This window comes from Stylophora pistillata, chromosome 10, assembly GCF_964205215.1.
Source record: "Stylophora pistillata chromosome 10, jaStyPist1.2, whole genome shotgun sequence".
In the NCBI taxonomy this organism is placed as follows: domain Eukaryota; kingdom Metazoa; phylum Cnidaria; class Anthozoa; order Scleractinia; family Pocilloporidae; genus Stylophora; species Stylophora pistillata.
In genome coordinates, this window is record NC_142528.1 from 31,105,858 (window position 1) to 31,133,842 (window position 27,985).

The 27,985-nt window shown below is 37.4% G+C and overlaps 1 protein-coding gene, 1 long non-coding RNA gene and 3 pseudogenes across 5 annotated transcripts; 2 read left to right on the plus strand and 3 right to left on the minus strand.

The window, feature by feature from the left end:
- Positions 1-446: 446 nt before the first annotated feature.
- On the minus strand, positions 447-9,723 carry LOC111345839 (uncharacterized). Of its 2 annotated transcripts, XM_088735578.1 has the most exons (12): positions 9,700-9,723; positions 9,419-9,577; positions 7,919-8,056; positions 7,069-7,687; positions 5,474-6,279; positions 3,146-3,259; positions 2,942-3,028; positions 2,627-2,752; positions 2,178-2,251; positions 1,978-2,061; positions 1,684-1,737; positions 447-583 (listed from the first exon to the last, which is right to left on the minus strand). In XM_088735578.1, exons 1-12 carry the CDS (start codon positions 9,715-9,717, stop codon positions 574-576), a joined length of 2,289 nt encoding a protein of 762 aa, XP_088591704.1. In that variant the 5' UTR covers positions 9,718-9,723; the 3' UTR covers positions 447-573. The 2 variants fall into 2 exon arrangements, with proteins under 2 accessions (XP_088591704.1, XP_088591705.1); XM_088735579.1 differs by lacking the exon at positions 2,627-2,752.
- A 110-nt stretch (positions 9,724-9,833) lies between these two features.
- LOC148722691 (uncharacterized) lies at positions 9,834-25,632 on the plus strand (annotated as a pseudogene). The gene is made up of 3 exons (XR_015992562.1): positions 9,834-10,243; positions 11,207-12,327; positions 25,101-25,632. The product of XR_015992562.1 is annotated as an uncharacterized LOC148722691 (transcript).
- Positions 16,914-19,113, minus strand: LOC148722692 (uncharacterized). The gene is made up of 4 exons (XR_015992865.1): positions 19,018-19,113; positions 18,606-18,651; positions 17,420-18,048; positions 16,914-17,304 (listed from the first exon to the last, which is right to left on the minus strand). It is a non-coding gene; the product is annotated as an uncharacterized LOC148722692 (long non-coding RNA).
- LOC148722693 (anaphase-promoting complex subunit 10 pseudogene) lies at positions 21,507-25,632 on the plus strand (annotated as a pseudogene).
- Positions 24,825-27,887, minus strand: LOC148722694 (endonuclease V-like; annotated as a pseudogene). The gene is made up of 6 exons (XR_015992563.1): positions 27,529-27,887; positions 27,296-27,335; positions 26,758-26,861; positions 26,367-26,438; positions 25,477-25,605; positions 24,825-25,004 (listed from the first exon to the last, which is right to left on the minus strand). The product of XR_015992563.1 is annotated as an endonuclease V-like (transcript).
- Between the last annotated feature and the right edge of the window lie 98 nt (positions 27,888-27,985).

Here is a 27,985-nt window from a genome sequence, read left to right on the forward strand (position 1 = left end):
TTATCCAGCAAACAGGTAGTGAGAATATTCAAATTATCAGGTAGATGTTATCTTGATCTAACTCCAAATTCTCCTAAGAAATTTATAGGGCTCCTAGAGGGGAGATTTAATAATCAGATCTTGGCAATCAAAGGGTTAATCCCTTTTTATTTTACATGAGGAAGGTGTATTATTAACCTCTTGCCCAGTCCAGTGCACTGTTTGCTGGATTAGGAGGTCCAGGCAAAGATATTCAATATTTTGGTTTGATGCAGTTTATCTCTACTGCAGCTAGTAGTGATCAAAGATTGGTGAAGTGTTTTTTTAATTAATATGTTTTCTCGTCATTAGGAAATGTCAATGTTGTTCTCAATTTCGAGACTGAGACTGCTCTGTATGGTGTTGTTAAAAATTTACAGGGAAGAAATATAAACATCTACCTTAGAACAATAACTTGTGGAACACTGGAATAGGCCAACCTCCTTGTCACTCTTTGAATAACTGTCTGTAGTCTTTGATTATCGGAGAAGCTCTGAGGCAGGCCTGTCTTTGACTGAGTTTGATCAAATGAATTAATGGCAATCATCACAGAACCTAAATGAGTCTGAGAAATGAAAAACCGCCTCCCGGTTAGCTCAATTGGTTAAGTGCTGGACTGTTGTGTGGGAGGTCAAGGGTTCAAACCCCAGCCGGACCAACACTCAGGGTCTTAAAATAACTGAGGAGAATGTGCTACCTTTCTATAACATCAAGAAATGGATAGACATTCTAGTCTTCTCGGATAAGGACAAATAAACCGAAGGTCCCATCTCCTGCATCTATTAATTAGTTAATTTGGTTAGGCAGGGGACGTTAAAGAACCCACTCATGAGATTACTGTGATGTGGTCTGGCCTGTTTATTGGGAATTGGGGGGAGGGGGCATCTGTTAGATTTGCCTTTATTTGATGGTAAACTGCTTAGCAGTCTGGTAAAAGTCCCCTGTACAGTGTTGGAAAGCGCCATGAGCTCAGGATATGAGCGCTATATAAATAAAAGTTATTATTATTATTATTATTAAAAAAAGAGAAAATGGATTAGGAAAAAAACTTTGAGGTCATCTATCTCTTTCCCTTATTCAAGGCTAGATGAGTGATTTTCAAACTTTTTTAGTTTCTCCTAGCATCCCAACTGAGTTATTACACTGGAAAGCATGTAAAAAAGAGTAGTCTATCAGTTTAATAAATAAACTTTAGTTTTTTATGGGTACATCTGTGCAATAAATGATAGCTTAGTTTCAGTTATTTGACAACGATTAATATATCTTGGATATTCAAAACCTTGAGCACCACAAAATGTAAATAGCAAATCATATTGATTTCCCAGATATGAAACCTACAATCTGCATTTCTGAGCACAAACCTGAGAAAATAGATGAATTTAGAGATTATACAGAAAAGATTCAAAAAGCAAATGAAACCAGTCTTGATCAAACAGACTAATCACTGACCAAACTAACACTATATAAAGTTTTTAAACAAAACATTTTATCAATCAAACTCAGAAAATAAAGAAAACAAGAAATATCCCCAGAATTTCACTGCCTTATCAGGAGAGTTAACTGATAACAGAGTAACTGACCCGTGAGAAACAGCAAATTAATGAGTCTACGGTGTGTGTGCATTTGCAAAATGATTCTGGTTAGAAAAAAAATTATTAAAGATACCTTGTTCTGTCCGGTAGAGGTGGAGAAGTGTGTCCTTGCTGTGGTTTTAGAACCCTGTGCACATTCAAACACATTAAAGTTGGTAAATGACGCATTGAAGTCATTATCAGTGAATGCTACCTTGAGTTTTATGCCACCTCAGAATGGCCACAAGCACTTAGTTAATCATTACTGCTACTGTTCTGGCTACATCATACCTACAGAAAAATTCAGAAGCATGCCCAAGAAAATCAAGTTTTAACATAATATTTAAAGAGAACTATACGTTTGCCAATTGCTCCCACACAAACTAACCTAATGTTCCAAGTTTTTCTCTTCTTCTCTTCCTTTGGTTCAGGTTTTGGCTTCACCTCTGAATTGGCAGTTTGTGTCACAGAGCTTGAAATTAAAAAATTAAGGACTATAAACAATTAGACAAAAACAATGTTGTCTTTAAAATGGCAATGTTATTTGAATTCTCAATCAAAATAATTCTATAATCATGGTAAGGATACCTGTCCAATCCTTCCTGTCTTCTCTGTATTGCCCGTAAAGTGACAGCAGATAGTTTTGATTGACCTATCCAGCTCTGATTATGTCAAAAAATGAAGAAAATATGATTTGTTAATACAGGTTTGTAAGATTAAACCAATGCTTCAGTGAAAGTGGATGATAAAATAGGGAAGGACCACTTCACTTCCATTTTCTTATCAATAAAGAGCTGTAAAAAAACTGAGAACAGCATACAAGACAATTTTTTTCCTAAATTTGTTATAAGCTGTTATTCAGTTAAAAGCCAATCTATCTTGTTCAACTCCAAATGCATCATGCCACTTGTTCAAATACTCCACCTTCTCCAACTTCACACTCGCAAGGGAGTTCTGTTAATAATTAAGACTATCATTGTCATAAGGTTTCACTGCATCAACAAATAAGAAAAATGCTTTAAACAGTTCTCACTAACCCTGGTGTTTCTACACTTAGCTTCTTTAGTTCTTGCTAGTTCCCTGGAATGGGCTATGTAGGACATTCTCTCCTTCACAGATATCTTAAAGAACACGTCATGTAGACTACCTCTTGCTATCCTTAGCTATAATAAAGGAAAGGTAGTTTTCATTTTCAAAAAGACTTTCCAAACCAGAACTTTAATCATGGAAGCAAAAAGAGGGGGCAGAAAAGTAGTTCACTCAATTGGAACTCAAACATAAGTGCCCACAATGAGATGGCCAGGGAAATCTCCCCAAAATTTGTCAATTAATTCAGTTGAAGTGAAACATACATGGCCCTCAACATTCTCTTTGAGCATCTTTTCCTGGACAGACTGTGTCTCTTCTTTACATATATCTTCCAAGACACCTCTGGTGTCCTGTAAAAGCAAAGCTGATGTTAATATACTACTAATAATTGTACTGAGTTGATTGTACTCATTGTCATGCTTTCCCATTTAAAAATAAAGTACAAGTTCTTAAAAAAGCTTCCTTACCTTGACTGTCTTTATCAGGCCTTGTACTTTGTCAGTTGTCATCAACAATCTTGTTAGAAATCCTTTGGCATGGGCTGAGAGTTTGGCAAATTTATCCCTTCCATTGTACACAAACTAAGGAATGTAATACAAACTGTCTGAGACCCAAAGTGACTCTACAAAATTGATTCCTCCCAGATATTGTACAGAAAGAATTTATCATATGAAAATAAATTGACTGGACTCAATTCTTTGGGAGATGATTAAAATCTCAAAGTTATATAGAAAAATTGGAGAACTGGAATTTTCCATAAAGTAAAGCAGATTTCACCCTAGCCTCACTTCCACAGAGCAGAATTATTAAGTCTTGGTAAGAGCATTTTTCCAAAGCATTAAGATCAAAAGAATGCCAAAATGAAGAAACAAAACCAAAAGAGGTGCAACAAATATCTAGTGCAAACAAGGCAAGATGGTTGAAATTTCAGCAAATGAGCAGACACAATAATACATAGACAACCACTCCATTAACTAAAGATGACTCAACTACAGGTATCAAGGCTGCAAATAACTAATGGACAGTCGCCGGTCACGTTGTCCGGTCAAACATGCTTTTGCTCGGACACTACCCGTTTTTGGCCGGTCAAATTTTAACAGTCCGAACTCTTGTGATAGTGTACCCAGATTGCACAGTAATCCTTTTACAACTAAAAAACAACTGAATCCAAGTCGGTCTGACAATAAAAATTACAAGTCAATAATTTTACTACTCTTTACTGCAGAAGCAGCCTTGCATTGAGTACGTGGAATGGTTATGCAAGATAAAACCGCAATTGTCCGTTTTACTTTACATCTGGCAAAATCACTTATAATTAATAATTACACTCAAAGCCCTTTTTTTTAAAGTTACAGTTGTTAATTTTTTTTTAGAGTAAAAGAGTAGTCGGATTCTCCAGGTTTTGGGCCTTTTGCTCGCTTTTTGCACTTTGCAACAAATGCTACTTGGAGTATTCTCGATGCAAAAGAACGAGAATAAAGAACGTTTGTAAGTCATTCAGGAACAAAGTTGCAGTACTGAATCGGATAAAGTTTTTACCGATACCAACCTTAGAAAACATTTATTATAAAACTATTATCCCTAGCGTTTTGTATGGCATTGTAGTCTGGGGGTCTTGTTCTTCAACCTTGACGGATGATATTGATCGAATTCATTTAAGAGCTACTAGAATTATTTACAACCTACCCCATAGCATCCACAGTGATGACATCATGAACGCTCCACACTGGAACTCTATTGTTTCATTTTACATCAGGAGACTTTTAGTTATTACGTACAATATCTATCATGGAAATAGTATTGAGCCTCTAAATGACTTAATAGTGAAATCCGAGACTCCTTATGACTTAAGAAAATCCCTAAAAGTTAAGGTTCATAGACCAAGAACAGAAATGGGAAGATCTTCGTTTAAGCACAGAGCTGCACTATCCTGGAACCTCCTTCCCGAAGACATAAAGAACAGTTCAAACTTAACTTCCTTCAAGAGAAAACTCAGGGAAAATAAGAGAATTCTGAAATCTATCAGTTTTGCTAAAGCTTCCTGCAGCGTTTCCTACAAATCTGTTGACTTTAAATACTTTTAACATTTACTCCGTATTGTTATTAATATTTATTTCCTTTAATTGTCGTTATTTACATACCATTTTCGGTCTATTCACTAATTAGGTATTTATTAATTGATAGTTTAGTTGATGCAGGTCCACATCAGGACGTAATGTCTTGCCTATCCCTCAACCTGCTTTATTAAATAAACTATGATGATGATGATGATGATGATGATGATGATGCAACAAGATTATTCTTCGTGAGGGTGCTTTCTGATCATTCAATCGATCAAACAATCAATCACTTTATTGAAGAGTAAATGATGGTATCTAGCCAAAGGTAAAACCCTCTACTAACTGGAAACACTTAAATAAAGTAAATAAAATAACGGCAGACATGGTGATTTGCGGTCGCGACAGGACTTGATGACATCGCGGAAATTTCCAACTGCCGGGAATTTCTCAACCACTAATTTGTCTACTTTTATATTGGTTTTTTTTTTCTTTTGGAAACATGACTGTGTCCCTTGTGATTAGCAAATGGTTAAAAATTAAAAATTTCTTTGAACGAGTCGGTAAAGGACCGGACAAGATGTCCGGCAAACCAAGGATTTGTCCGATCAGTACCCAATTTTGACCAGACATTGTCCATTGACCGGCCGTTATTTGCAGCCCTGGGTATCTTGAAATGGAATTGTCATCAAGTTTAAATATCACAGTTGATATGTCCAATATAGAAGTTAACAATACCCTATCATCCACTTCTTGTGGGAAGATCTTGGGATCCATCTGTGTAATGAAAGGATTCATGTGTTTCTGCTCACTTTTTCTTCTAACCGTAACACCACCAAGAATATTCTCAGCAACAGTGTTGTGTCTGTTTCCTCTTAAAGCTTCCTCTCCAACATGGTTCTCTTTATCAGAAGATGATTCAGGTTCAACATTGTCTTCATCGCGGTTATCAAAATCAAGATTCTCTCCACTTAGCTCCAAAATAGAGTACATTTCACCTGGATGCATTGAAATAGGTCTACGCAGGGGTGCTTTTCCTGGTCTGTGATAATCCGCAGATGATCTGTCAGTAACTGTATCTTTTTCTGATTCCTCAAGGAGTGCCTGTGTCAAGTCTGATTGCTTTGTCAAAGGTACAGAACTAGACTGTGGTCTCCCTGTTGAAGGGTGTTGGCTGTGGCTATAAAATGAAGCATGGGTATGCTCAAAATCAATTCCTTGTCCCCTTTTTTGTTTTCGGAGCCTTTTCAGCTCCTGTTGCCTCAGAGCATCTAGTTGCTTTTGTTTCTCCTCAAGCAGTTTTTGTCTCAGTTTTTCCAAATTTGCCAGAGTTTTATCTTGGTCTTGGACAACTGTTATATTTCTAGCTTTTTGTTTCTCAGACTCTTGTTTTTCTGAAACTGTCTTTGAGTCAGTCTGACGGTTTGTTATTTGCCTTGTGGATGGCAACCCTGTCTGGTCTTCAGAGTTTTTGTCATGGAATCCAATGCTCTTAGCCGTTAAATCTCTACTCTGTTTAATGGAAGATCTTGTGGGCTGAGATTCTATAAAAGATGATTGTATAGCTGTGGCACTGTAATCTATAGAGTAAAATAATACTAACAATAATCCTCTGACTTAAAAATTTAATGAATTGTTGTTTGACTTACGTTACTTACTGTACTCATGGATGAAAAAATTACGTCCAATAATTAAAAAAAAATGTATTTAACTATTCCAATTTTAGTTTTTTCTTTATTAGATAAACATCTATTTTTTTTTACTGTTGCTGTTACCCTCTACAGGAGCACATGGTACTCTGAGCGAACACTCTGGCACAGCCACCAACTTTATCAATATTGTGATAATTGTCATAATTTATTTAATACTAATTCACACACACAACCCACAATTCCCCTATTTGCTCCGACTAAGGACTAACGGTCGAAACGTCAGCTTTTATAATTGTAACGGTGGCCAATTTACCATTTCAACTTTGTTGATATCTTCAAATTATTTCGTTACCCCCACCGACACAGCCCCAAACAGTTTCTTTAGAAACTATCAGCCTTTATTCATTAAGTTTTTACAGTCCTCTAAGTAATGTCACCATAAGAGGTAACTGCATAGGTTATAATACAATTCTTAAAAGAAATGTTTAAGTTGATATGAAGTTATAATATTCACACTGTTTCTGAAAATGCAACATTGTTGAACACTTTCTTATCAAATCATAGATGCCATGCCTTACAAAATTGAAAACACATAACAGCAGCACATGTAGTAGTTTAAGTAAATTAGCTTTATGACAAAAAGGGGAAAAGCAATTAAAAATAATTCCCTTAAAATCTCACCCGAGGCTGCCACAGACAAAACAGTAGATGCAAGTGAATCAGACACTTGCCCACTCTTCTCTGGAAACAATGCAGTGGAGCCTCGCAAAGTAATGTCTGATTCATCTTCAGGATAACTCAATCCATTAGAAGTAACATAGAGTTTTGGAAATGGTCTTTTGAATTCAAAGGTTTCCTCATTTTGGGTAGAGCTAAATGGGAAATCTTTTCTTGCAAATTCTCTATGCAAACTTGTAACTTCTTCTCTGGAATTCCCATTTCTTGGCAGCTGGCCATGGTATTTGTATGTTTCTCTTTGATTTGTAGAGTTAGTATTTGTAGATTCTGATAAATAATCCATTTGGCTGTTCACTCTGCTTGGTTGCTCATTATAAATGCTGCTTTCAGTCCAATCTCGTAGTGATGAATCGAACTGTAATCGTTTTGAATTTCTTTCATTACCAGAACTAGCATCCCAGGAATATCTTCTGTCAAAGTTGGTTTCAAATAAAGTAGATTGCATATTATCGAGATGTAAAGTTCGGCTTCCTGTCTCATCGTTTTCAGTAGTATGTGTCCTCTTTCTCAAATCTTGATCATCAAATTGAGCTTCAGTTGACTTCTTCAAATCCCTTTGTTTCTTAAAAAACAAAACAATCATTATCCTCATTAAAATACTGATTAAAAGTAACAGTCTGCAGTTGATTCTTTTTGTTTCCTTTGAAAAGTGACTTCATCACAAGAATGATTATTGCAGTAAATTGTTATAAATTAGAAACTACCTCTTTCAGGGAATATGCTCTATATTCTGTATTTGTTAGCAATGTTTTCCTTACGGTTAAAGAGCTAGTTTTTTTGTCATATATCTCACCTGAATCCTATCTGTGACAGACATGACTTGTAAGAGTAGATCTGAGTACCTCTCTGTTCTTCTTTCAAACATTTTGGCTTCACATTTGACTGCCTCTCTTCTATACTGACGCATTTCAGCTCGTTCTTTCTCTGTAAGCTAAAAAACATCAATTTAAAGAAATAATAATTCAGACATTGCTGAATTATATTACAACTAGTCTAACAATCACTCAGAGCAACTAATAATAAATTGTGGCAAGCCAACAAGCAAATAATAATAATTATTATTGTTGTTTCTGTGTCAGTCTCTTGCTCTTTCACTTGCCTCCTATGAGTGAAAACCTCAGTTGGACAAACTAAATAAATAAGCATAGTTTTTCTGAACCCCCTAATGAAAGTGTAGAAAAGGAGGTTGATGTAACAAGCCATTTTCCAGTTTGTTTTTTCTTACAAAAACAAATTGACTATCCCTCAAAACTAGCAAGTCAGGCTTTTAAACGATTCAGTCCACTAGAAAGTGATGTAAGATTGAGGGTCGTCTTCATTTCAGACAAGTAGAGTTAGGAAAGCACAACATGACCCATGAGATCAATTATCAGTTTAATAAATAATTGGAAAATCATTATTCTCAGTCCTACTTATCCAGTAGAAAAGATGGATCAAGCTTGAGACCATGCACTTTTATTAGAGGAAATATGAATGGATTGGTGTTAATCAAGGACGTAGCCAGGGGGGGTCCTGGGGTGCCCGTGACTCCCCCTTGGTAGGCCTGCTTTTCAGCAAACAACCTACAATATTCAGGCGGTGAAAACGCCATGACAATATCTTGGCCTGCCCACTATACTCTCACTGCTCATCCAAAAACTGTAACATTAAGTCAAACATGCACGGCGTGGAGGTTGACATGACAATCTGGTGAGTAGCCTCTGTGACCCCCCCTTTGAAAAATCCTGGCTACGCCCCTGTTAATGACAATTCAGTAAATACTCCTTCATTAACACTGTGATATTACGACTGATAAGTCGCAAAAACCCAACTTTTAGTCTAATATTGCATGTGGTTAGCGCTTCTGTAATACTAAGAATACATCAAATGATTTCTGCGCCGATAAAATTGCGAACATTTTCAAGTATAATTGAAAAACTTCTTATTAGCGTTTGAATACATAATTAGACATGTTTAATTTTAAAACTGAAAGGCTGCTGTTTATAACTTGTGTACTGTGGAGAATTGTTTAAAATTTGATTAAGGAAACAAATTTAAGCATAAAACTGCATCTACAACATCCGAGTGCAGGAGCGACTGGTGAGTTTCGGTGCGATTACCGATTCAAAAGAGCATGGAGAGAGCTAAGGAAAACAGAATACGAGTACATCTGTATTTACAAACTAAATTTATTTGGCGATGACGCCAAAACATTGTGTCAACATTTAAGCTCGCAACAGAAAGTAAATCGGATTTGAGGTTTACGGCTCCAAATGTTTTCTTTCTATAACGACTATAGCACTCAAAATCCTACCAGAGGTGGTGGAAGGTCCATGCCATTGAATGACAGTATCGATTTGCGCGATTTCGTCGAAAAACGAGCGTTGTTTGCAAACCATTTGTCTGGCTGTTCAGTGCTTGTTTGTTCAAAGAACTCACGCAAACAAGATGGCATCTCCACTGAATGTTTTTCCTGAAAAAAAAAATGTTCAGTAGCGTTAGACTCGAAGTGCTTATTCCAAGTATTGCGTTAAGAAACTTTGCTGAATCATGGGGAAGCCAAGACAGAAAGAGAAATGCAGAAGGACTGTGTACCTGGAGTTCCCGCGCCATTTGAACCCAAGACCAATCTGCGGTAAGTCCATATAAGAGCAACGACCTGGGTTCGAGCAAAAACGGACCTTGTCTCACCTGTGGGGGAGGGAGGATATGGTTTGCAAAATAAACAAGCTTTAGAAAAACACTATTCAGACAAGATGGAAGGCATTTAAATTTTAAATTTTCTGTATTTTTTTAACTTAAGAAAGGATTATATCTTATTAAGTAATAAAATACTGCCTAAATCGCTTCTAAACTCCCCCCACCCTAGAAAGGCTTTAACTTAAGCCTCGTAATTCGCTTGAGCGCTTTCTGCAGAAAAAATGGGAAATTCACAGAGTGAACGCGAGAAAAATTAAGCTGAATTTGGTGAGAAATTATACGAAATAGTGGAAGAAATATATCCAGAACATGCTGATTACATTACTGGTATGTTATTGGAGTTAGACAACAATGAACTCAAACGAAGTCTAACCTCAACAAATCATGAAGAGCTTCTTTGTAAGATTCACCAAGCTGCAAAACACTTTCTCCCCGAAAGGTAAGTCAAAATTACCAATTAGTGAGCATAAAGACTCCCCTTTCGACAGTTGAGATCTTTTCCCCAACGACCTTCAAGATCGCGTGATTGATATCCTCTCAATTTATTTCGAAGCTGAATTAAAGACAGCTGTTGTTCCTAAAATTAATTATCACAGTAGCTTTCCCACGAGTTTCTAAATGTCGTGTTCTTTAATTTTTTCCACAAAAATTGTATCCCTCTTCTATCTCCTATTGGTAAAGATGACAGCATCAATTAGAAGTGTTAAATCTTGTTGAACTTTTTGTAGATTTGATATTATTCTTTGCAAGATTTAGATAAAAACAGATCAGCTGTTTTTTCAGTTTACCTTAAACAAATGACCCTATAGTTGGTAAACCCCCAGTATGTATTTTAGTTGATATTCCATACATTTCCGTCAAACAACAGAGCCCTCGTAAATACCTCTTGTCCATGAAATTGCCCAATGAATGCAAAATTACTCTGACAAAGATTTATAAAAATCAACAAATTTGAATTATGACAAACCATGCTTGGTGCCTGTTTGTCTATCTTGGGTTCTTGCCACAACGATAATTGTAACAGAAATAAGTGTTAGTATCATTTATCAAGGTTTAGAATCTTTTAAATGGACATTTTTAAAGTGAAAATAGAGCTAGTGATAAAAATTTATTGTTTTGAATCCAAGTGTGAATTTCATTTTCCATGTAAAAATAACTTTTTAGAAAAAACATATCACTTTGAAATGACAAAAGTTAAATTTTGTTCTGATTCCTCTTTCTTGTGTTTCAAATTTTTATTAGGATGAAAAATTTCAAGCTCGATAAAAATTTTTCTCTTTGTCATAACTGTTGTACCATGAGATTTTCTGAAATAAGGTAAAATCAACTTGAGTGGTTACAGTTTGAAAAAAAATTGAATTAAAGAAATATTTGAACTACAATGTATACACTACTTCTGCAGATTAGATTGTCAACTGGTCAAACATAGCAACAGTGAACATGGTGGAAACCCTGAAAATCTTTGCTCTTCTCTCAGGGGGAATTCACACTTAGGAGACTCATCTACTGACATATCTGGTATAAGTAATACATTGGAGAGAGCTAAACTTTTATCATCTGGAACTTCCACATACCACAATGACAGTTTTCAAATAAAGGAAGGCTTAAGTGAACAGATGTATGCTTTGATTGAAGAGTGACATCCAGATGATGCAGAAAAATTGACAGCAGTTTTGCTGGAAATGGATGTTCAAAGTTTAGAGCTCATGATCGAGGATTCAAACTTGTTAGAAAAAAACTGGGTGAATTCATATCACTTTTGGAAAATGACTCTGGACAAATCGAAAATAGGCATAGGGAGCCAGCACAGAGACAATGTGGAGATAAGACCTCTATGGGACAAGAACTTTATGGTTTGGTTAGTGAAATTGACTGTGATCAAGCTGACAAGATAACGGGAATGCTTCTTGAAATGGATGGTCGTGATTTAGAAGTGATCCTCAGAGACCAAGATGTATTGAAAGAAAAAGTAAATCGGGCATTGATGGCACTCAACAGTCAGAGTGATGTAAGTGAAGTAATTGAAACAGTAACACCCCCAACAGAACAGGAAGACAAAGCAATTTATGGTGAACAACTGTATTTATTTACAAAATTTGTGAATGGTTCCCAGAGAATGCAGACAAAATCTCTGGTATGTTGAAATGAATGTTGCCACTCTAGAACTGTTGCTTAATGATTCTGCAGCACTACAAGAAAAAGCTGCATATGCTGCTAGCATTCTCAACAGAACAAAAACCAACAGTGAAACACAATACAATTTACCAACATCTGAAAAATCTGAAGCAGAAACAAGAAAAAGTTTAGGAGAGAAGCTCTATGATATAATAAATGATTGGTATCCTGGAAAAGCTGATAAATTGACAGGCATGTTGATGGATGTTAACAGTGAAACATTGGAGAATTTGGTTCTAAAAGAGCAGGTGTTGAAGGAAAGGGTCGAGGGAGCATTAGCTGTCTTACAAAGAATGGAACAAACTACCACAGACAAGTGAGCAGGTCAAAAGTATAATTAATCGACAGGTAATATATTTATTTATTTATTTTATTTATTTATTTAATGATTTGTACCAAGTACTGGAGCAGAAACAATACGACATGGGTCCCCTACGAGGTTTAAGCTCCAACAAACCCACCCATCCCACCCCAGGGGAGGACATCCATCACACAGTGATCTCGTGCGTGGGAAATTAACATCTCCTACCCCTAACCCTGCAGGAGACGTGACCTCCATTTGTTCGTCCCTATCTGAGAAGACTAGAATATCTAACCATTTCTTGATGTTATAGAAAGGTAGCATATTCTTCCCAATTATTTTAAGAGCTTGAGTGTTGGTCCAGTCTGGGCTCGAACCCTCGACCTCCCGCACAGCAGTCCTGAGCGCTCTATCCGTTGAGCTAACTGGGAGGCGGTTTTATAATCATAAAATTGACTAAGTCTGGAGTTCATTTCCTTGTGGGGGACTCAGATTCTTTCTTCATATCACACTTGTAACGGATATGATAGACATCTCTCTTGAAGACTGTTTTGCCATTTTGTTATTTACAAATTATTTAACAATATTATTATTCACCAAAGTGAAGAAAAGTATCTTCTAGTTAACCAGCTCTGAGGTGAATAATTGTTTTAGTATATCCCACACAAAAACCAAAACAAATTGTCCTATATTGGCTGCTCAGAGGTGAACGGTACTTTTAGTTTTGTCCTTTAGGATGCGAGAGAGCAAGATAGGGAATCTGAGTCCAGTAAGCTTCTTTCAACACAAACTTTAATTGCTTGAGGGGCAGGTTACCTTTAGAGCAAACGATATAACAACAACATGGCAACGACTAACTTATCTCAATGTTCACTTGTGTAACTCGAGAACTCGATTGGAATGTCCGAAGTGATTACATAATCAGTCCAGAAAGTTACATAACATTCGAGGGTTACATAACCTTTAAGAGTTACATAAGAAAGATCATATATGTGCACGATCCTTCGCAGTAAAGCACCATTTAAGCAAGAGTGAAAATCAGACCTGAAAAAAACTCAGGCCTGTACGGGATTCGAACCACTGACCTCTGTGATACTAGTGCAGCGCTCTACCAATTGAGCTAACAAGCCAACTGGGAGCAGGCCATCAAATTAATTCGACATAAACCCGTAGATGATAAATCAAACAACAAACATATGAAATACATATATATGAACTGCGCTTATGAAACGTATATGTGCACGATCCTTCACAGTAAAGCACTATTTAAGCAATAGTGAAAATCAGACCTGAAAAAAATTCAGGCCTGTATCGCAGAGGTCAGTGGTTCGAATCCTGTACAGGCCTAAATTTTTTCAGGTCTGATTTTCGCTATTGCTTAAATAGCTCTATCTACTGCGAGGATAGTGCATCATATGTATCTAATACCACAGTACAATATATGAACTTCATATATTTCATTGTATCTCATTTATCACTTTCATGGATTTATTACGAATCAACTTAACGGCCTGCTCCCAGTTGGCTTGTTAGCTCAATTGGTAGAGCGCTGCACTAGTATCGCAGAGGTCAGTGGTTCGAATCCCGTACAGGCCTAATTTTTTTCAGGTCTGATTTTTGCTATTGCTTAAATAGCGCTATCTACTGCAAGGATCGTGCATCATATGTATCTAATATCGCAGTGCAAAATATATGAACTTCATATATTTCATTGTATCTCATTTATCACTTTCACGGGTTTATTACGAATCAACTTAACGGCATGCTCCCAGTTGGCTTGTTAGCTCAATTGGTAGAGCGCTGCACTAGTATCGCAGTGGTCAGTGGTTCAAATCCCGTACAGACCTAATTTTTTTCAGGTCTGATTTTTGCTATTGCTTAAATAGCGCTATCTACTGCGAGGATCGTGCATCATATGTATCTAATATCGCAGTACAAAATATATGAACTTCATATATTTCATTGTATCTCATTTATCACTTTCACGGGTTTATTACGAATCAACTTAACGGCATGCTCCCAGTTGGCTTGTTAGCTCAATTGGTAGAGCGCTGCACTAGTATCGCAGAGGTCAGTGGTTCGAATGCCGTACAGGCCTAATTTTTTTCAGGTCTGATTTTTGCTATTGCTTAAATAGCCCTATCTACTGCAAGGATCGTGCATCATATGTAAAGGTTATTATAAACAAGAAACAAAAAAATACTGCTTTTTCATTAAGCAAAACGAAAAAGTAACTTTCAACTGAGCCGTAATCAATTATCGCCACGCATCGTACGGACCTCAAAATGCAAGGTTTCCTTGTGGATTTTGCGGCGCGTTTCCAACTGCACACGATCTGTCTCTAGCTTGAGCTTAAGATAAATAAGCAGCATTTGCTAGTACACGCGAATAAACCATATGATAATGATAGCTAAATGATTCCACTTCGCTTTTGGTGGCCTGGATTAGTGAATTAGATGATCATTGACATTTATGCAGATAATTTTTTTTGGCCTTGCCGACTTTTGGTTTTAAAGTGGCTTGTTTTGCTAACCGAGCTCGATTCTCACGGAGCCAAAAGGGCTGAAGGAACAAGCAAATCCATATAAATTGCGTCTTTAAGGTGTCTGGTTGCAAAAAAGTTTTACAACTCCGTTGAGAGGTCTCGTTGGCTGTAGTTCTTGGTTTCTGTAAAAATTTCATTAGAATTTCACGTTGTTCGAACAGTAAACAAAGCAAAAGGTTTGTCATGGGGGTTTTAATTCGCAAATAATGAATTCTATTGATTACACATGATATTGCACTAAGAAAACTGAGAACCCTCTCACAATAGGTTAATTTACTGAACGACAGTGCCGCCGCAGTGATCTGTTTTCAAACAGTAAAAGATGGTTACAAAATTAGGAGGACACTTCATTGCCTTAAGAAGTGCAGATTCCGTTATCTCTCACTTTCAGATCTGGTGTGTTAGTTGTCAAACTTTATTTTCCGTATTTCTGAAGGAAATAAAAAAGAAAGCGTTCATTGTGCTCAGATTAAAAGCCTGTCTTTGTCGCTTGCAATCTGTGTGCCTGCTAAATTGCTCTTATGGACAAATAGCAGGTATTAAAGCGAGGGAGATCAAAATCTTTATTTCGTAATTGTGGGCTTTAGCCGCTTTTTGAAGAAAAGTCAGTAAAACGGAAAAATAATTCCAATTTTACTTTCCTTTCATTTTGTTTTAGAGTTACCTCCATCTAAAATTAACACTAAAGATAACCTAGCAATTTCTGATTTTGGGGTGGCGAAATAGAAATTAGCGTTCGTCTAACTCATGAAAACCAATTAAAAAAGCCGAACAGAACGCGATAATTCAAGAATCATGAACTGATTGAGCAAAAAAAAAAAACAACAAAAAACTGAATGACTAACAGCCTTACTAATGGCCGTCTGTAGCATTGGTATTGACCCCTCAAGGCTAACAAAGCGTCAGCTTAGCTTTTCACCTAAGAGGGCTTAATCAAACAGAAATACACATTTGTGGATAAGAGAAGTCAAAAGTGATCAACAGTGACTCCTCCAACGTCTGCCTCAACAAGGAACAAACATACGCTTTAACGTTAGCCGGACATGGTGAACGCTCGATCGCATTCATTTAGATGTGCAAGTCAATAATCAGTACTGTGTACTAATTACCATTTGGGGGATAAAAAAATCTTTTGTGACCAGCAGGCTGGTCTTAAATCTGGCGAAAAGAGAAAGATCACGTTCTTTTTTTGAGTTTCACCTGAGGTTTTTGTACTGCCGAAAGTTTTGTTTTGTTTTCTACTTACTGGCGTTATTCGCCCCGGCAAAGGACTCCCAAACATAACTAAGTGGTTGAACAGTACGCCAATACCAGCAGTTACAGTTAGCGATCTTGTTCCTTTTCTGTTGTTTTGAACTAAACTGGCTGGTTGTCTGGTGAAAAATGGTGGTAATGCGTTGTGGATTCTTCTAGGGGGTAGGTGTAAAACTTTGGGATAATTGCAGATGACAGAGGAAAAACTAATAGTTGCACCCTAAATTACGGGCCTGAATGCATTCGAAAAATCCATATCAAGGAAGTAAGAGAGGAGTGGGTCTTTATACTCTAATTGTTTTCATTTCATAGGTCTCCCTTGTATGTAAACACAGCAAACAAAAACTAGCTTTTCAGGGCCAGGAACCAACGGGCGTCTCGAGAGACGGGCAAAGCAAAGGCGATAAAAGTATGTAACGCCATTTTTGCGCTAAGAGCCTATGGCTGTTTAGTGGCTATCGGAGTTCGAATTCTCCGAAACGATCCCTTGTATTTTAATTGCTAAGAGTTTGGTGTGTCATCGAGGAAAGTTCCTTGTCTTTCTCCTCCTCTTTCTCCTCGTCAACCGTCTGCTTAGTAAGACATCCACATCGAGATATAGTTTAATCAAATATGGGATAAGCAATACTTAAGGAGCCGTGTCCGTCTTTTTCTCTCGCAAAAGATTTACCCTCAAGATAGAGGGTCTCCAAATAACTGTTGGTTAGGTTGATTAAGAAGAAGTAGAAAGTATGTAAGAGGGAAAACGAGAATTTCAGACTGAAAAAGCTTAATATCGAGAAAGTTAACGTTGGTTACAAACATGGCACACGAAATTCTCTAAGATGCACAGACTTCCTCAACGAGTTCATTTTATTTTGAAGACGCTCAGCTCTACAATTGGGAATCACTTCTTTTCTTGCGTTTTAGATTGGCAAACGATCATTTAAACTAAGAAAGCTGCCTCTGCGAACAATCAGTGTCTTAAGATGAGATGTAATCAACTGCTGGTAGATAACTGCTATGAACAAAGCACTGGCCTAGAAAAAGCATGGCATAAAGTATAAACAATAAAAAAGTTCGACAAAAAGTTTGGATACAAAAGCCACTTTGACCCAACTGGCAGAGCTAGAGACAAATTAGAGAGACAAGGTATTTGCCTGAGTTGTGGGTTAGGTTTACAGATTCTTGCTAGGAAACCGCATTAAGATTTTGCGGGAACATGTGATTACTGGAAGATTTCGATCTAGGAAAAACAAAAGACAAATCAGTAATTAGTAGACATGCGAGAAGAAATGGAGTCAAACAGGCATAAAGGGACTATCAAATCATCCTTGCTTGTTTTCTTTATTTTTTCTTACCAGGTTTAATCCAGTCCAAAATGCATGTACTGTTTTTTCAGTCCTCTGGTCTGTGAGGTGGGTTTCCACAAGGCTGTACGATTTTCCATCACACAAATTGCATGATTTTGTTGGCAAACTGACAATGTTATTTATCTAACATTTATATCAAAGTGCATTAAGCTAAAGAGCAATACGGTCAATACAGTGAGAATGTGATGTAATTTATAAAAGTCATGGTATTGTAGGGGTTATAACTGCAGGTCAACCAAAATTCAGTGTTACAAATGAAAACCTTCTGATCAATACTTTAGAAGCTGCACTATTGGACTAGCCTGCAGCACAAGTGCATTTTAGAGGGACAGTGATCCGCATCTCTGTGAGAGGTTTTCTTGCCATCGTGAACTTTTTATGCAAAACTATGGTGGAAAGAGTAATAAATTTTTTCATTCATGACAAACATTCAGCATTGGTTCAAGATTTCAGTGACATAAAAGTCCACTAAATACTTAACTTAGACACTTACCTCTAGAAGGTTGAATTTTGTTCTGGCTCGTGTTTCATTCTCAACCAAAGCAAAGTAATCCAGTAGATTATAGTGGCCAATATATGAAGCTGCACTATCTCTGTGCTGGTTCACTAGCCACTCACTGACAAAATCAAAACAAACACAATGTTAAATAAAAACATGGACAAGAACAATACTGCATCTCCGTGATTGGGATAAGATCAGAGATGCCAACCTGAGATCTATAATTTGGAGATTTTTTCCTATGCCACCACAGCATCACCTCCAAACTAACAAACTGGTGCCTCCCCCCCCCCCCCCGCCCATTAAATCATTCTCCCTTCCCAGAAAACAGAGAAAGCTTTTGTTTAGTTTCTGTGAAGATATGGTTGCATAACAAATTTTTTGAGAAACTGCAAGAAGAGTTTCAAAAAGCAAAATGTTTTTGATTTGAGTAAATCTGGGATGCCACGTTAGCCTACAGCCGAGCAAAGTCTTTGAAAGCCAGTCCATTGCTTTTATCCTGGAGATTTGGCGGACCATATGGGAGAGCAAGAGATTCCTAGATAATCTGGGAGAATTAGCATGCATGAGAGATGCCAGGAAATAGATTTTCAATCTCAGTTCTGTATCAACCACATATTGACAACAATACTTGATTGATCAAAACAATATTTAGCAATAAATGAAAAGACTGACAATTTAGTTGTGTCTGAATGGCCAGTGCCAACATACTTTGATTGTACTGAAACAAGGAAGAAAGTTTGCTAAACGGTATAATTTTGCCATGTGGTCCTTCCTGGCAAGCTTTACTATCTTAACGCATCCACCAGGCACACCAACAGCAGAATGATCACCCTTTGTCGACGAAAGCAGAGATTGAAACTGTCATTTTCAACTTTAAGTTTAATGATGCGATACGTAGGTAAAAAATATGCGGAAATATGATTGATGCGAGCGACACACCACGAGTTATTTAGTTCTTTGTTTAAAAAGGTAACTAAAAAATGATTATAACTTATAGACTCTGGTGATTTTAATTTAATAATGCCAGTGACAGTGCTGTATACTTAATTATGATCAATAATTTGTTACGTGTAAGCATGCTTACAATGTTCAAGTTGACTGTGAATGTTGTATCTATCTGTCTGCAAGATAAAATGACAAAAATCTTACATTAAATTACAAATAAATTATTTGGCGAGTTAAATAGTTATTCGATGAGTTATCTTTCCTTGACTAAAACCAAACCGATCTTGTTTTCGAGCATTTTGAGTCCTAAAACAAGACTTAAACTCCCCATTTTAATGCGGCTTTCAAATCATAGGTCCAGCACCTCTTGTACAAGATCAAGTTTGACCTTCTTGGTATTACTGAGACCCACCTTAACTCAAGTGTGTCAGACGATTGGATCAGAATTTCTGGATATAAATTCTTGAGGAGGGATCGCGGTTCCTGTGGAGGTGGTATTCAGATATATTTTAAAGAAGATCTTACTGTATACCCTTCTGTTTCTTGGGAAAGACCAAATTTAGAAGCATCATGGCTGAACATCACCATGAGATCTGAATCCTTCCCTGTTGGCTGTGTCTACAGTCCACCCGATGGCTCCTCCTTTTTCGACTCTTTCAGAGACCTGATTTCTGATATCTGGCTGAAAAGAAAAAATGTAATACTTGTTGGTGACTTCAACTCTGATATGTTGCACAAACTTAACAATAGGGAATCTGAATATGGAAAACGCCTACGAGAGATTCTATGTAGCTGTGGACTAAAGAACATTATCAACAGCCCAACCTGTATTACTGTCACCTCCAAGTCACTTATTGACCTCGTGATCACTAGTCAACCCTCAAAAATCCAAACCTCTGGCTCCATCGACCTGGGTATCTCTGACCACAACCTAATATTTGCAGTCTTCAAAGTTACAAGAGGTAATGCAAAACCCAAAGTTATCCCAACCAGGAATTATAAATCACTAGACACAAGGCAACTTAGAAGTGACTTCGACCGGGCTCCCTGGCATATAACTAGTTTATTCGACGACATCGATGACAGTGTAGACGCTTGGCAATGTCTATACAATGAAATATTACATCACCACCTACCCCCGCGAGATGCTAAAATAAGAGATAAGTCTCTTCCTTGGATCAACACCTCCATCAGGAAAGAAATGAACAAAAGATAGAAGCTCCTTAAAAAGGCAAAGTCATCAGGCGACCCCGAATTATGGGGTCTCTACAAACAGAAGCGATATGAGGTTAAGAAGCTACTAAGAAGTGCTGAGGCTGATTATTGGCAAAAATTATTCAATGAAGCTACTGATTCTAGTGAATATTGGAAATTGACCAACCAAGTCTTGAGGAAACACAAAGTTAAAAACATTGGTCCAATCTGTGATCACAACGAGGAGATAATAACCCATGATTTAGAGAAGACAAAGTATTTTAATGACTTTTTTGTTCTTGTAGCAGAGCATCGAGATCATGTTTGTTCATGTTTGTTCTTGGCGCCTTCTTCGCCGCCATTTTTTACTTAGTGACTTGCGCTACCTGAGTATCTCCAGTCTACCGTTGGACTCACGGTCATCTCCATGTTGAATGATTACACTTCATTTTGTCACATTGAGAAGTTATGATAATCCTTCATTCGGGGACGAGATCGTGTTAGATTTAGAGAAGACAGAGTATTTTAATGACTTTTTTGTGAATGTCAGCAAAGACCTCACTAAGCAACTTGACCCATTGAACTTGTCATCAATAAACACCTTTATCACTAGAGTCACTCCTACCAGGGACAAAACTGACATGAGCTGGGAAATGGTAAAAAACAAACTGACTAAAGCTGCTAACCCCAAGAAGGCTACTGGTCCAGACCAAGTATCCCCCAGGGTCCTCTCCATGATTGGTGACCCTGTTATCCACAGTCTTTTACCAATCTTCAGGAAGAGTATATGTGACGCATCTTTCCCTTCAAGCTGGAAATTATCATGCGTTAACCCCATATTTAAGAAAGGCTCTCCAACAGATGTGAACAACTACAGACCTATCTCCCTCCTCAGTATCCCTGGGAAAATCTTAGAAGATGTTGTCAGTGATACCCTGAACAACCATTTGCACACACAAGGCTTGTTATCTCATAGGCAGTGGGGTTTTCGGAAAAATTATTCAACTGAAAGCCTCTTACTTCACCTAACAGAGACCTGGAAAAATGCGCTGGACAAGGGCCTTAAAGTGGGCGTGCTTTTTATTGACTTTCGAAAAGCATTCGACACAGTGAACCATACCATCCTTCTAGAGAAGCTAAAGGCAATTGGGATATCTGGCGATTTTCATTCGTGGCTTACCTATTACATGTCTGCACGTAAACAATTTGTCCAAATATCAGGATATCAGTCTGGGCCCAAAACCATCACACATGGAGTTCCCCTAGGCTCAATACTAGGGCCATTATTATTTTCAATATTTGTAAACGATCTTACAGAATCAATAACTAGTGGTCAATTATTTATGTTTGCCGATGATACCACTATTTTTACAATTGGAAACAACATCGACGATATCATCTTAACACTCCAGTCTGTACTAGACCAACTTTACACCTGGTGTCAATCAAACAGATTAATCGCCAACGAATCGAAATCTGAAGCCCTGATAATTTCTAGCCAGAACTTTATTGGCTCCCTGCCACGCTTGGCCTTTGGTAATAGCTTTATTGAGTACAAATCATCATATAAATGTCTTGGGGTGACAATTGACAGCAAGCTATCATGGCAGGAGCACATAAAGAACGTTTGTAAGTCATTCAGCAACAAAGTCGCAGTACTGAATCGGATAAAGTTTTTACCGATACCAACCTTAGAAAACATTTATTATAAAACTATTATCCCTAGCGTTTTGTATGGCATTGTAGTCTGGGGGGTCTTGTTCTTCAACCTTGACGGATGATAATGATCGAATTCATTTAAGAGCTACTAGAATTATTTACAACCTACCCCATAGCATCCACAGGGATGACATCATGAACGCTCCACACTGGAACTCTATTGTTTCATTTTACATCAGGAGACTTTTAGTTATTACGTAGAATATCTATCATGGAAATAGCATCGATCCTCTAAATGCTTAATAGTGAAATCCGAGACTCCTTATGACTTAAGAAAATCCCTAAAAGTTAAGGTTCATAGACCAAGAACAGAAATGGGAAGATCTTCGTTTAAGCACAGAGCTGCACTATCCTGGAACCTCCTTCCCGAAGACATGAGGAACAGTTCAAACTTAACTTCCTTCAAGAGAAAACTCAGGGAAAATAAGAGAATTCTGAAATCTATCAGTTTTGCTAAAGCTTCCTGCAGCGTTTCCTACAAATCTGTTGACTTTAAATACTTTTAACATTTACTCCGTATTGTTATTAATATTTATTTCTTTTAATTGTCATTATTTACGTACCATTTTCAGTCTATTCACTAATTAGGTATTTATTAATTGATAGTTTAATTAATGCAGGTCCACATCAGGACGTAATGTCTTGCCTATCCCTCAACCTGCTTTATCAAATAAACTATGATGATGATGATCATCATCATTATCCACGATGGCGTTAGTACGGCGTCGGTGTCGCATGTATGTGTTATCATCTCAGCGGTTATTTTAGCCGACGCATGCTTATTGTGCGCTAAATTCGAAAATGGCAGTTCGGGTGGAGGAGCTATCAAACACCGAGACGCAAATTGACGGCATTAACGGCGAGAAATACCGAGAGATAGGAGATCAAGCTGTTTGGTCGTTATCGTCATGTAAACCTGGCTTTGGAGTGGAGCAGCTTCGTGATGGAAACCTAGAAACGTATTGGCAATCCAATGGACCACAACCGCATTTGGTGAGCATTCAGTTCCGGCGGAAAACAGCGATTCAAAACATTTTCTTGTATGCCGATTACAAGGCCGATGAGAGCTACACACCGAGTAAAATATCCATTCGTGCTGGGAATCACTTTCATGACCTGCACCAGATAGAATTTATAGAGCTTGAGGAACCGAGTGGATGGCTGACAGTGTCTTTGTTGGATGGGGACAAGCCTTTGAAAACTTACATGTTGCAAATAGCTGTTTTGTCCAATCATCAAAATGGAAGGGACACCCACATGAGACAGAAAAAGACTCGTGCGCCTTTAACAGATACTGGGGCGTACAAAATGCCCACTTTTACATCTGTAGAGTGTGCTATGTACACCACAATCAAGTGAAACAGCTGTTAAATAGTTTTTAACCTTTGACTGCAATTAGAATTTGGCTTTGGTTAACGCGCGTTACACTGTTTGTCAGCAGATGGTGGGAGATAGGGTTAGCCAAGGGTACATGTAGATTATTGGTGTACTGTATCAATTGAAGTAGTTCAATCTGGCATGATAAGAAGGGCTGCCAAGTTTATCTGGAGATACACCATTTGATGGTAGGTTTTAAGGTATTATGAAATAGACTTAAAATTGGTTAAGAACGTACAATCAATATCCAATAGCATGTGAAGTTGACATGGGTTATTATACATGTCGAGTTCAAAGTCTGCCTAGTTTGTGTAGTGTTCTCAAACTTTTCCAAACTCAGAGAGGTGTTTTCTTTTGCAGTTTGATTAAAAAATACGAAACAATTATTGAATTTAGTTTTTGCATGACATTGTGAACTATCAAACTTCATGTCTGTGTTATCTGCCTCAGCCTTTGGTCTCAGCTAATTACTCAGACCTTGGCATTGACAATTCGTATCATGCTCAACCTCATCCAGTAATTGCTTAATATTTACATGGGGAATGGGGATGAAATGCTCAACATCTTAAACACGAAGGTACACTATATAAGGAAGTCTTCCCTGGGAAGACCTAGGCTTATTTGTCACTCACCATTGACGTGTGCGGGTCAAATTCAAATGCTGGTAGACGAACAAAAGGAGCTAATGAGATATCTATTGTTTACTTCCGCCAGCATGGTGGCATGAGGTAACGTGCAAACCACCTACTTCGATCTCAAATTTACCACCACAAATAAAGACAGTTTATATTGGAGAAAGGAAATACAAATCTCAAAAATTCTTGTATTGTGATGAAGACAAAAAAACAATTTTGAGGAATGCGCCCGCTGTTCACTGCTTTGGAGTAGCTGAAGCTCAAGCTGACTTCACTCTAAGAGTTCTATATCATACGACGGTTGATTGACAATTGGTCCAGTGGGACATAAGGCTCCTTTTATAGCGTGCCTCTGTGTTTAAGCTAAAGTATAGGGCACCCATATGGCAAGTAGTTACGTGCTGGGTGAAGGCTGGTTATCTCCTCATCGTGTAATCGGTTGGGGTAATGTAAATGTGGGTGAGTTATCCAAGATTATGCAATTATAGGGCATCAAAAGAACTAACAAATCCCTGTCTAAAGTGGATTTGTTAGTTCCTGTGATACACCTGGATTGAAGAGATCTTTGAACCATGACGTTGATCCAGACTATCCCAGGCAAGGCATCCTCTGTGTGCTTTGTAAACATTTATGGTTGGACTAAAATACTTTGCCAGTAAAAAGTGTATTTTTTTAGTTTATAAAACTATTTACAAGATGTACAAATACCCTTTGTCATCTCTTGATTAAAGTAGGCAGTGTATTAAAGAGGTATGTTTAAAATGCTTAAAAATTGATGAAATGTTATTACTACAATGTGCTCATAAAAGTTATTACAGCTCAGATTCAGTTTCACAAAAACATTCTGAATATTCCAACCTTGATACAGTTTAAAAAGAGGAACCTTGTATGATGAATTAACTTCTTTTAGCCATCTCTCCTAGGCTGCTTATTCTTTGCAACATGTTTGTTCTTACCATTTAAACATCATCCGTGCTCTATCACTGAACAAACATACGACAACATGGAATCTATTTGTTAATTAACTAATGTTAAGTTGTTCAAAATTCTGGCAGGTCTCATGTACTAGATCTTGCCCTTCCTTTTTTGTATCATCTTCCTCTTTCAGGAGATTACTTTCATCATTTTGTAGCCTGCAGGAACATGTTTCCAATTCTTTAGGGAAATGCTCTTTGATGTATGCTCTAGATCTGATATCTGCCTGGAAATATGAAAAAAATAAGACCTACCTTTTTTTAAGACTATTTAAAGCAACTAAAAAAGCATTTATATTCTGTTTTTGTTCCTTTCATGCTAGTTTTTGGTGAAATATTGGTCTTGACTGAGAAAGAAACAAAGTTGATTGGATCAAGGGTACATTTGACAGCAAAGATGTTTTTATGGTTCATGGAGCAAAATATGACATTTACCTAGTACACAAATACAGTTAATGAGCTGGTTTCTTTTTCAGTGATTGGTATGTGTTGAACTCGATATATTCTTAAAAACTATTATCATGTACTCTTTGACTGAGTTGGTTGGGCAGGATGGGAAAATATTTGGTTCTCTGTTGTGATGCACAGACCTCACCATATGTCATGACCAAGAGCCAACTATTTTCCCAAGCAGCCTGACAAAACTCAGGTAATATGTACATAGTTATAATTTTTAGTAGTCTCTGTTTTGATCCTTACTTGTCTGATAGGTTCGGGTATTCTGTACTGACAGCAGGCATGTGCAAGTCTCACTGCTGTCTCCAGTCCTGTCTTGTGGCCCACTGATATGTAGATAGGGTTATGAGATTGTTGGGTACTTCTCAATGCCTGAGTAAATAAAATACAATAAATTGTGATGTTCTTTAACTTAAAGAGGGAAGTGCGATAACCTGTTACAGTTTTCTAACCTGTGGCCCTCATCAAATACTCCCAACCCATCCCACCCCAGGGGAGGACATCCACCACACAGTAATCTCGTGCATGGGAAATTAACGTCTCCTAACCCTAACCCTGCAGGAGACGGGACCTCCATTTATTCGTCCCTATCCGAGAAGACTAGAATATCTAACCAGTTCTTGATGTTATAGAAAGGCAGCATATTCTTCTGAATTATTTTAAGACCTTGAGTGTTGGTCCAGCCGGGCTTCAAACCCTCGACCTCCCGCCCAACAGTCCAGCGCTCTATCCATTGAGCTAATTGGGAGGCGGTCAAACTTGTCACAGTAGAAACAGTAAAGAGATTTTGCATCATGCTTCAAGAAGTAACTAATGTTACTTTTTTTCAAAAATCTGTCACCAAATCAGTAGATGAGACTGATAAGATTCTAGTTCACGTGCCAGACTTTAACATATTGTTGGTTTACTTCAGATGCTCCCCTGCCATTTTTAATCTGCTTGAAAAATCAATTTTTTTTATAGCATACAAGAGTCTGATCATAGCTTATTAAGCTGGGACAAAACACTGAAAGAAAAGGTAAGAGTCTCATTTCTGGGGAGAAGCAGCAGGAGTTGGAATTAAAATATTTGCACAATTTTTTCATTCTTTTTGTTATCCTTTAGTTACAGTTTGGAAATTTGACTTATCTTACCATTCCCCAAATTGTGCCAGAGTTGCCCTCCAATGGAAAACTGTCTCTGCTAGATTTTAAACAGTTTTTGATCTGTCAAGAAAGGATTTGTTATTGGTAATACTACAGAAGAGAGTCAGCCAATCACTCAAACTACAACCCCCCCCCCCCCCCACCCACCAGAAAGGGTTATTGGTCTGCATGAACCTTCTCACTCCTCTGGAGTTTCAGTTTCATTTTGCCTCGATTTCTTTAAAAGTGATGGCTCCTGGCTGAACACACTTTACCTTTTACAGTTTCCAACAGCATTTCTTAGGCCAGGGTTGGTATGGATATTTTCTGGTACTATCCATCTCTTTAAAAATTTTTAACACCATTAAATGGAGAAGAAATTTTGTTCTTATTAAGAGACCTCATCTGCATGTTTCTCAATCCCATCCACATGGAAGAGAGTCTTGGCCACTCCTACAGTAGGGATATCTGTCAGCACTCATAGGTGACAAGCAATCCCAAAACCTGCATATAACAAGATCTAGTAAGTTAACCCTATATTTCCCAAGATCTGATTATAAATTCTCCCCTTTAGCTGATACACATTTCTGTGTACATTGGTTGTGAGAATTTGGTGTTCAATCAAGGTTACAACTTCTGCCTGATAAGTTTGATTATTCTCCATACCTGTTGTTGGATCATGTATGGATATTAAAGAGAAAAGTTACATGTTAATCACTTCTGTGAGTTAAAGGGTTAAAATGATATAATTTGTCTTTCAAGGAAAAAAATTAAGGCTCTTTCCCAGTGACTGGTCTTTTAGGTAGTGAAAAGTGAAATGATTTTATCATCCTGATCAATTGACTTTGTTCAGCCCAAGAAACCAAACAAATAATTAAATTCGGTGAGCTATCCTGATTATAATATACTTGATCAAAATGATAAACTGAGAAACATACCTCTAGGGTGCAACATTCCATTCCCATCAACTAAAATAATCTAAAACAATGACTACAATAAAAACACTAAGGGAATCACATGAACTCATCTGATCTAGATTTATTTTCTTTCTTATTAAATAAGTTTTATATTAATACCAAATAACAATTAATTTTTATTTTATTTTGACTAATGAAAAAATGGTCAGTATAGCTTTTAATCGATATAAAAACCATCTTAAGGATATTTTTACCTGTGGAAGTAGATGTGGTTTAGCTCTCCTTAGCTTGGAAACTGCTTCAACTAGGAACCCAACTTCTCTGAAAGCCAGGTATTCTGGTATGTAAGGTAATTCCAGATGTACAAGGGTAAGATCCTTATACACAACCTGCATTAAACTAAATATTCATGAGATACAATACACCATAAAATGAATCCCAACAGCACTCACAATGTTCACAGTTTTGATGAACCTTCTACAGTATCCAAAAGTAGTAATGTTCACTACAAGTTACTTCAGGATACTGAGGTAGAGTTGAATAAATTTCTTTATTACACAACTCGGGCAGTCAGGGGGCCAATAACTAAAATCAACCAATCAAAATTCTCTATTGCCGGTCAATATTCTCTCAGTATTGGACCGGGCACTGTCCCGAATGGTCCCGAGTGATACCGCAATTGCGTCCCTTTGAACTTCAGTCTTATAATAA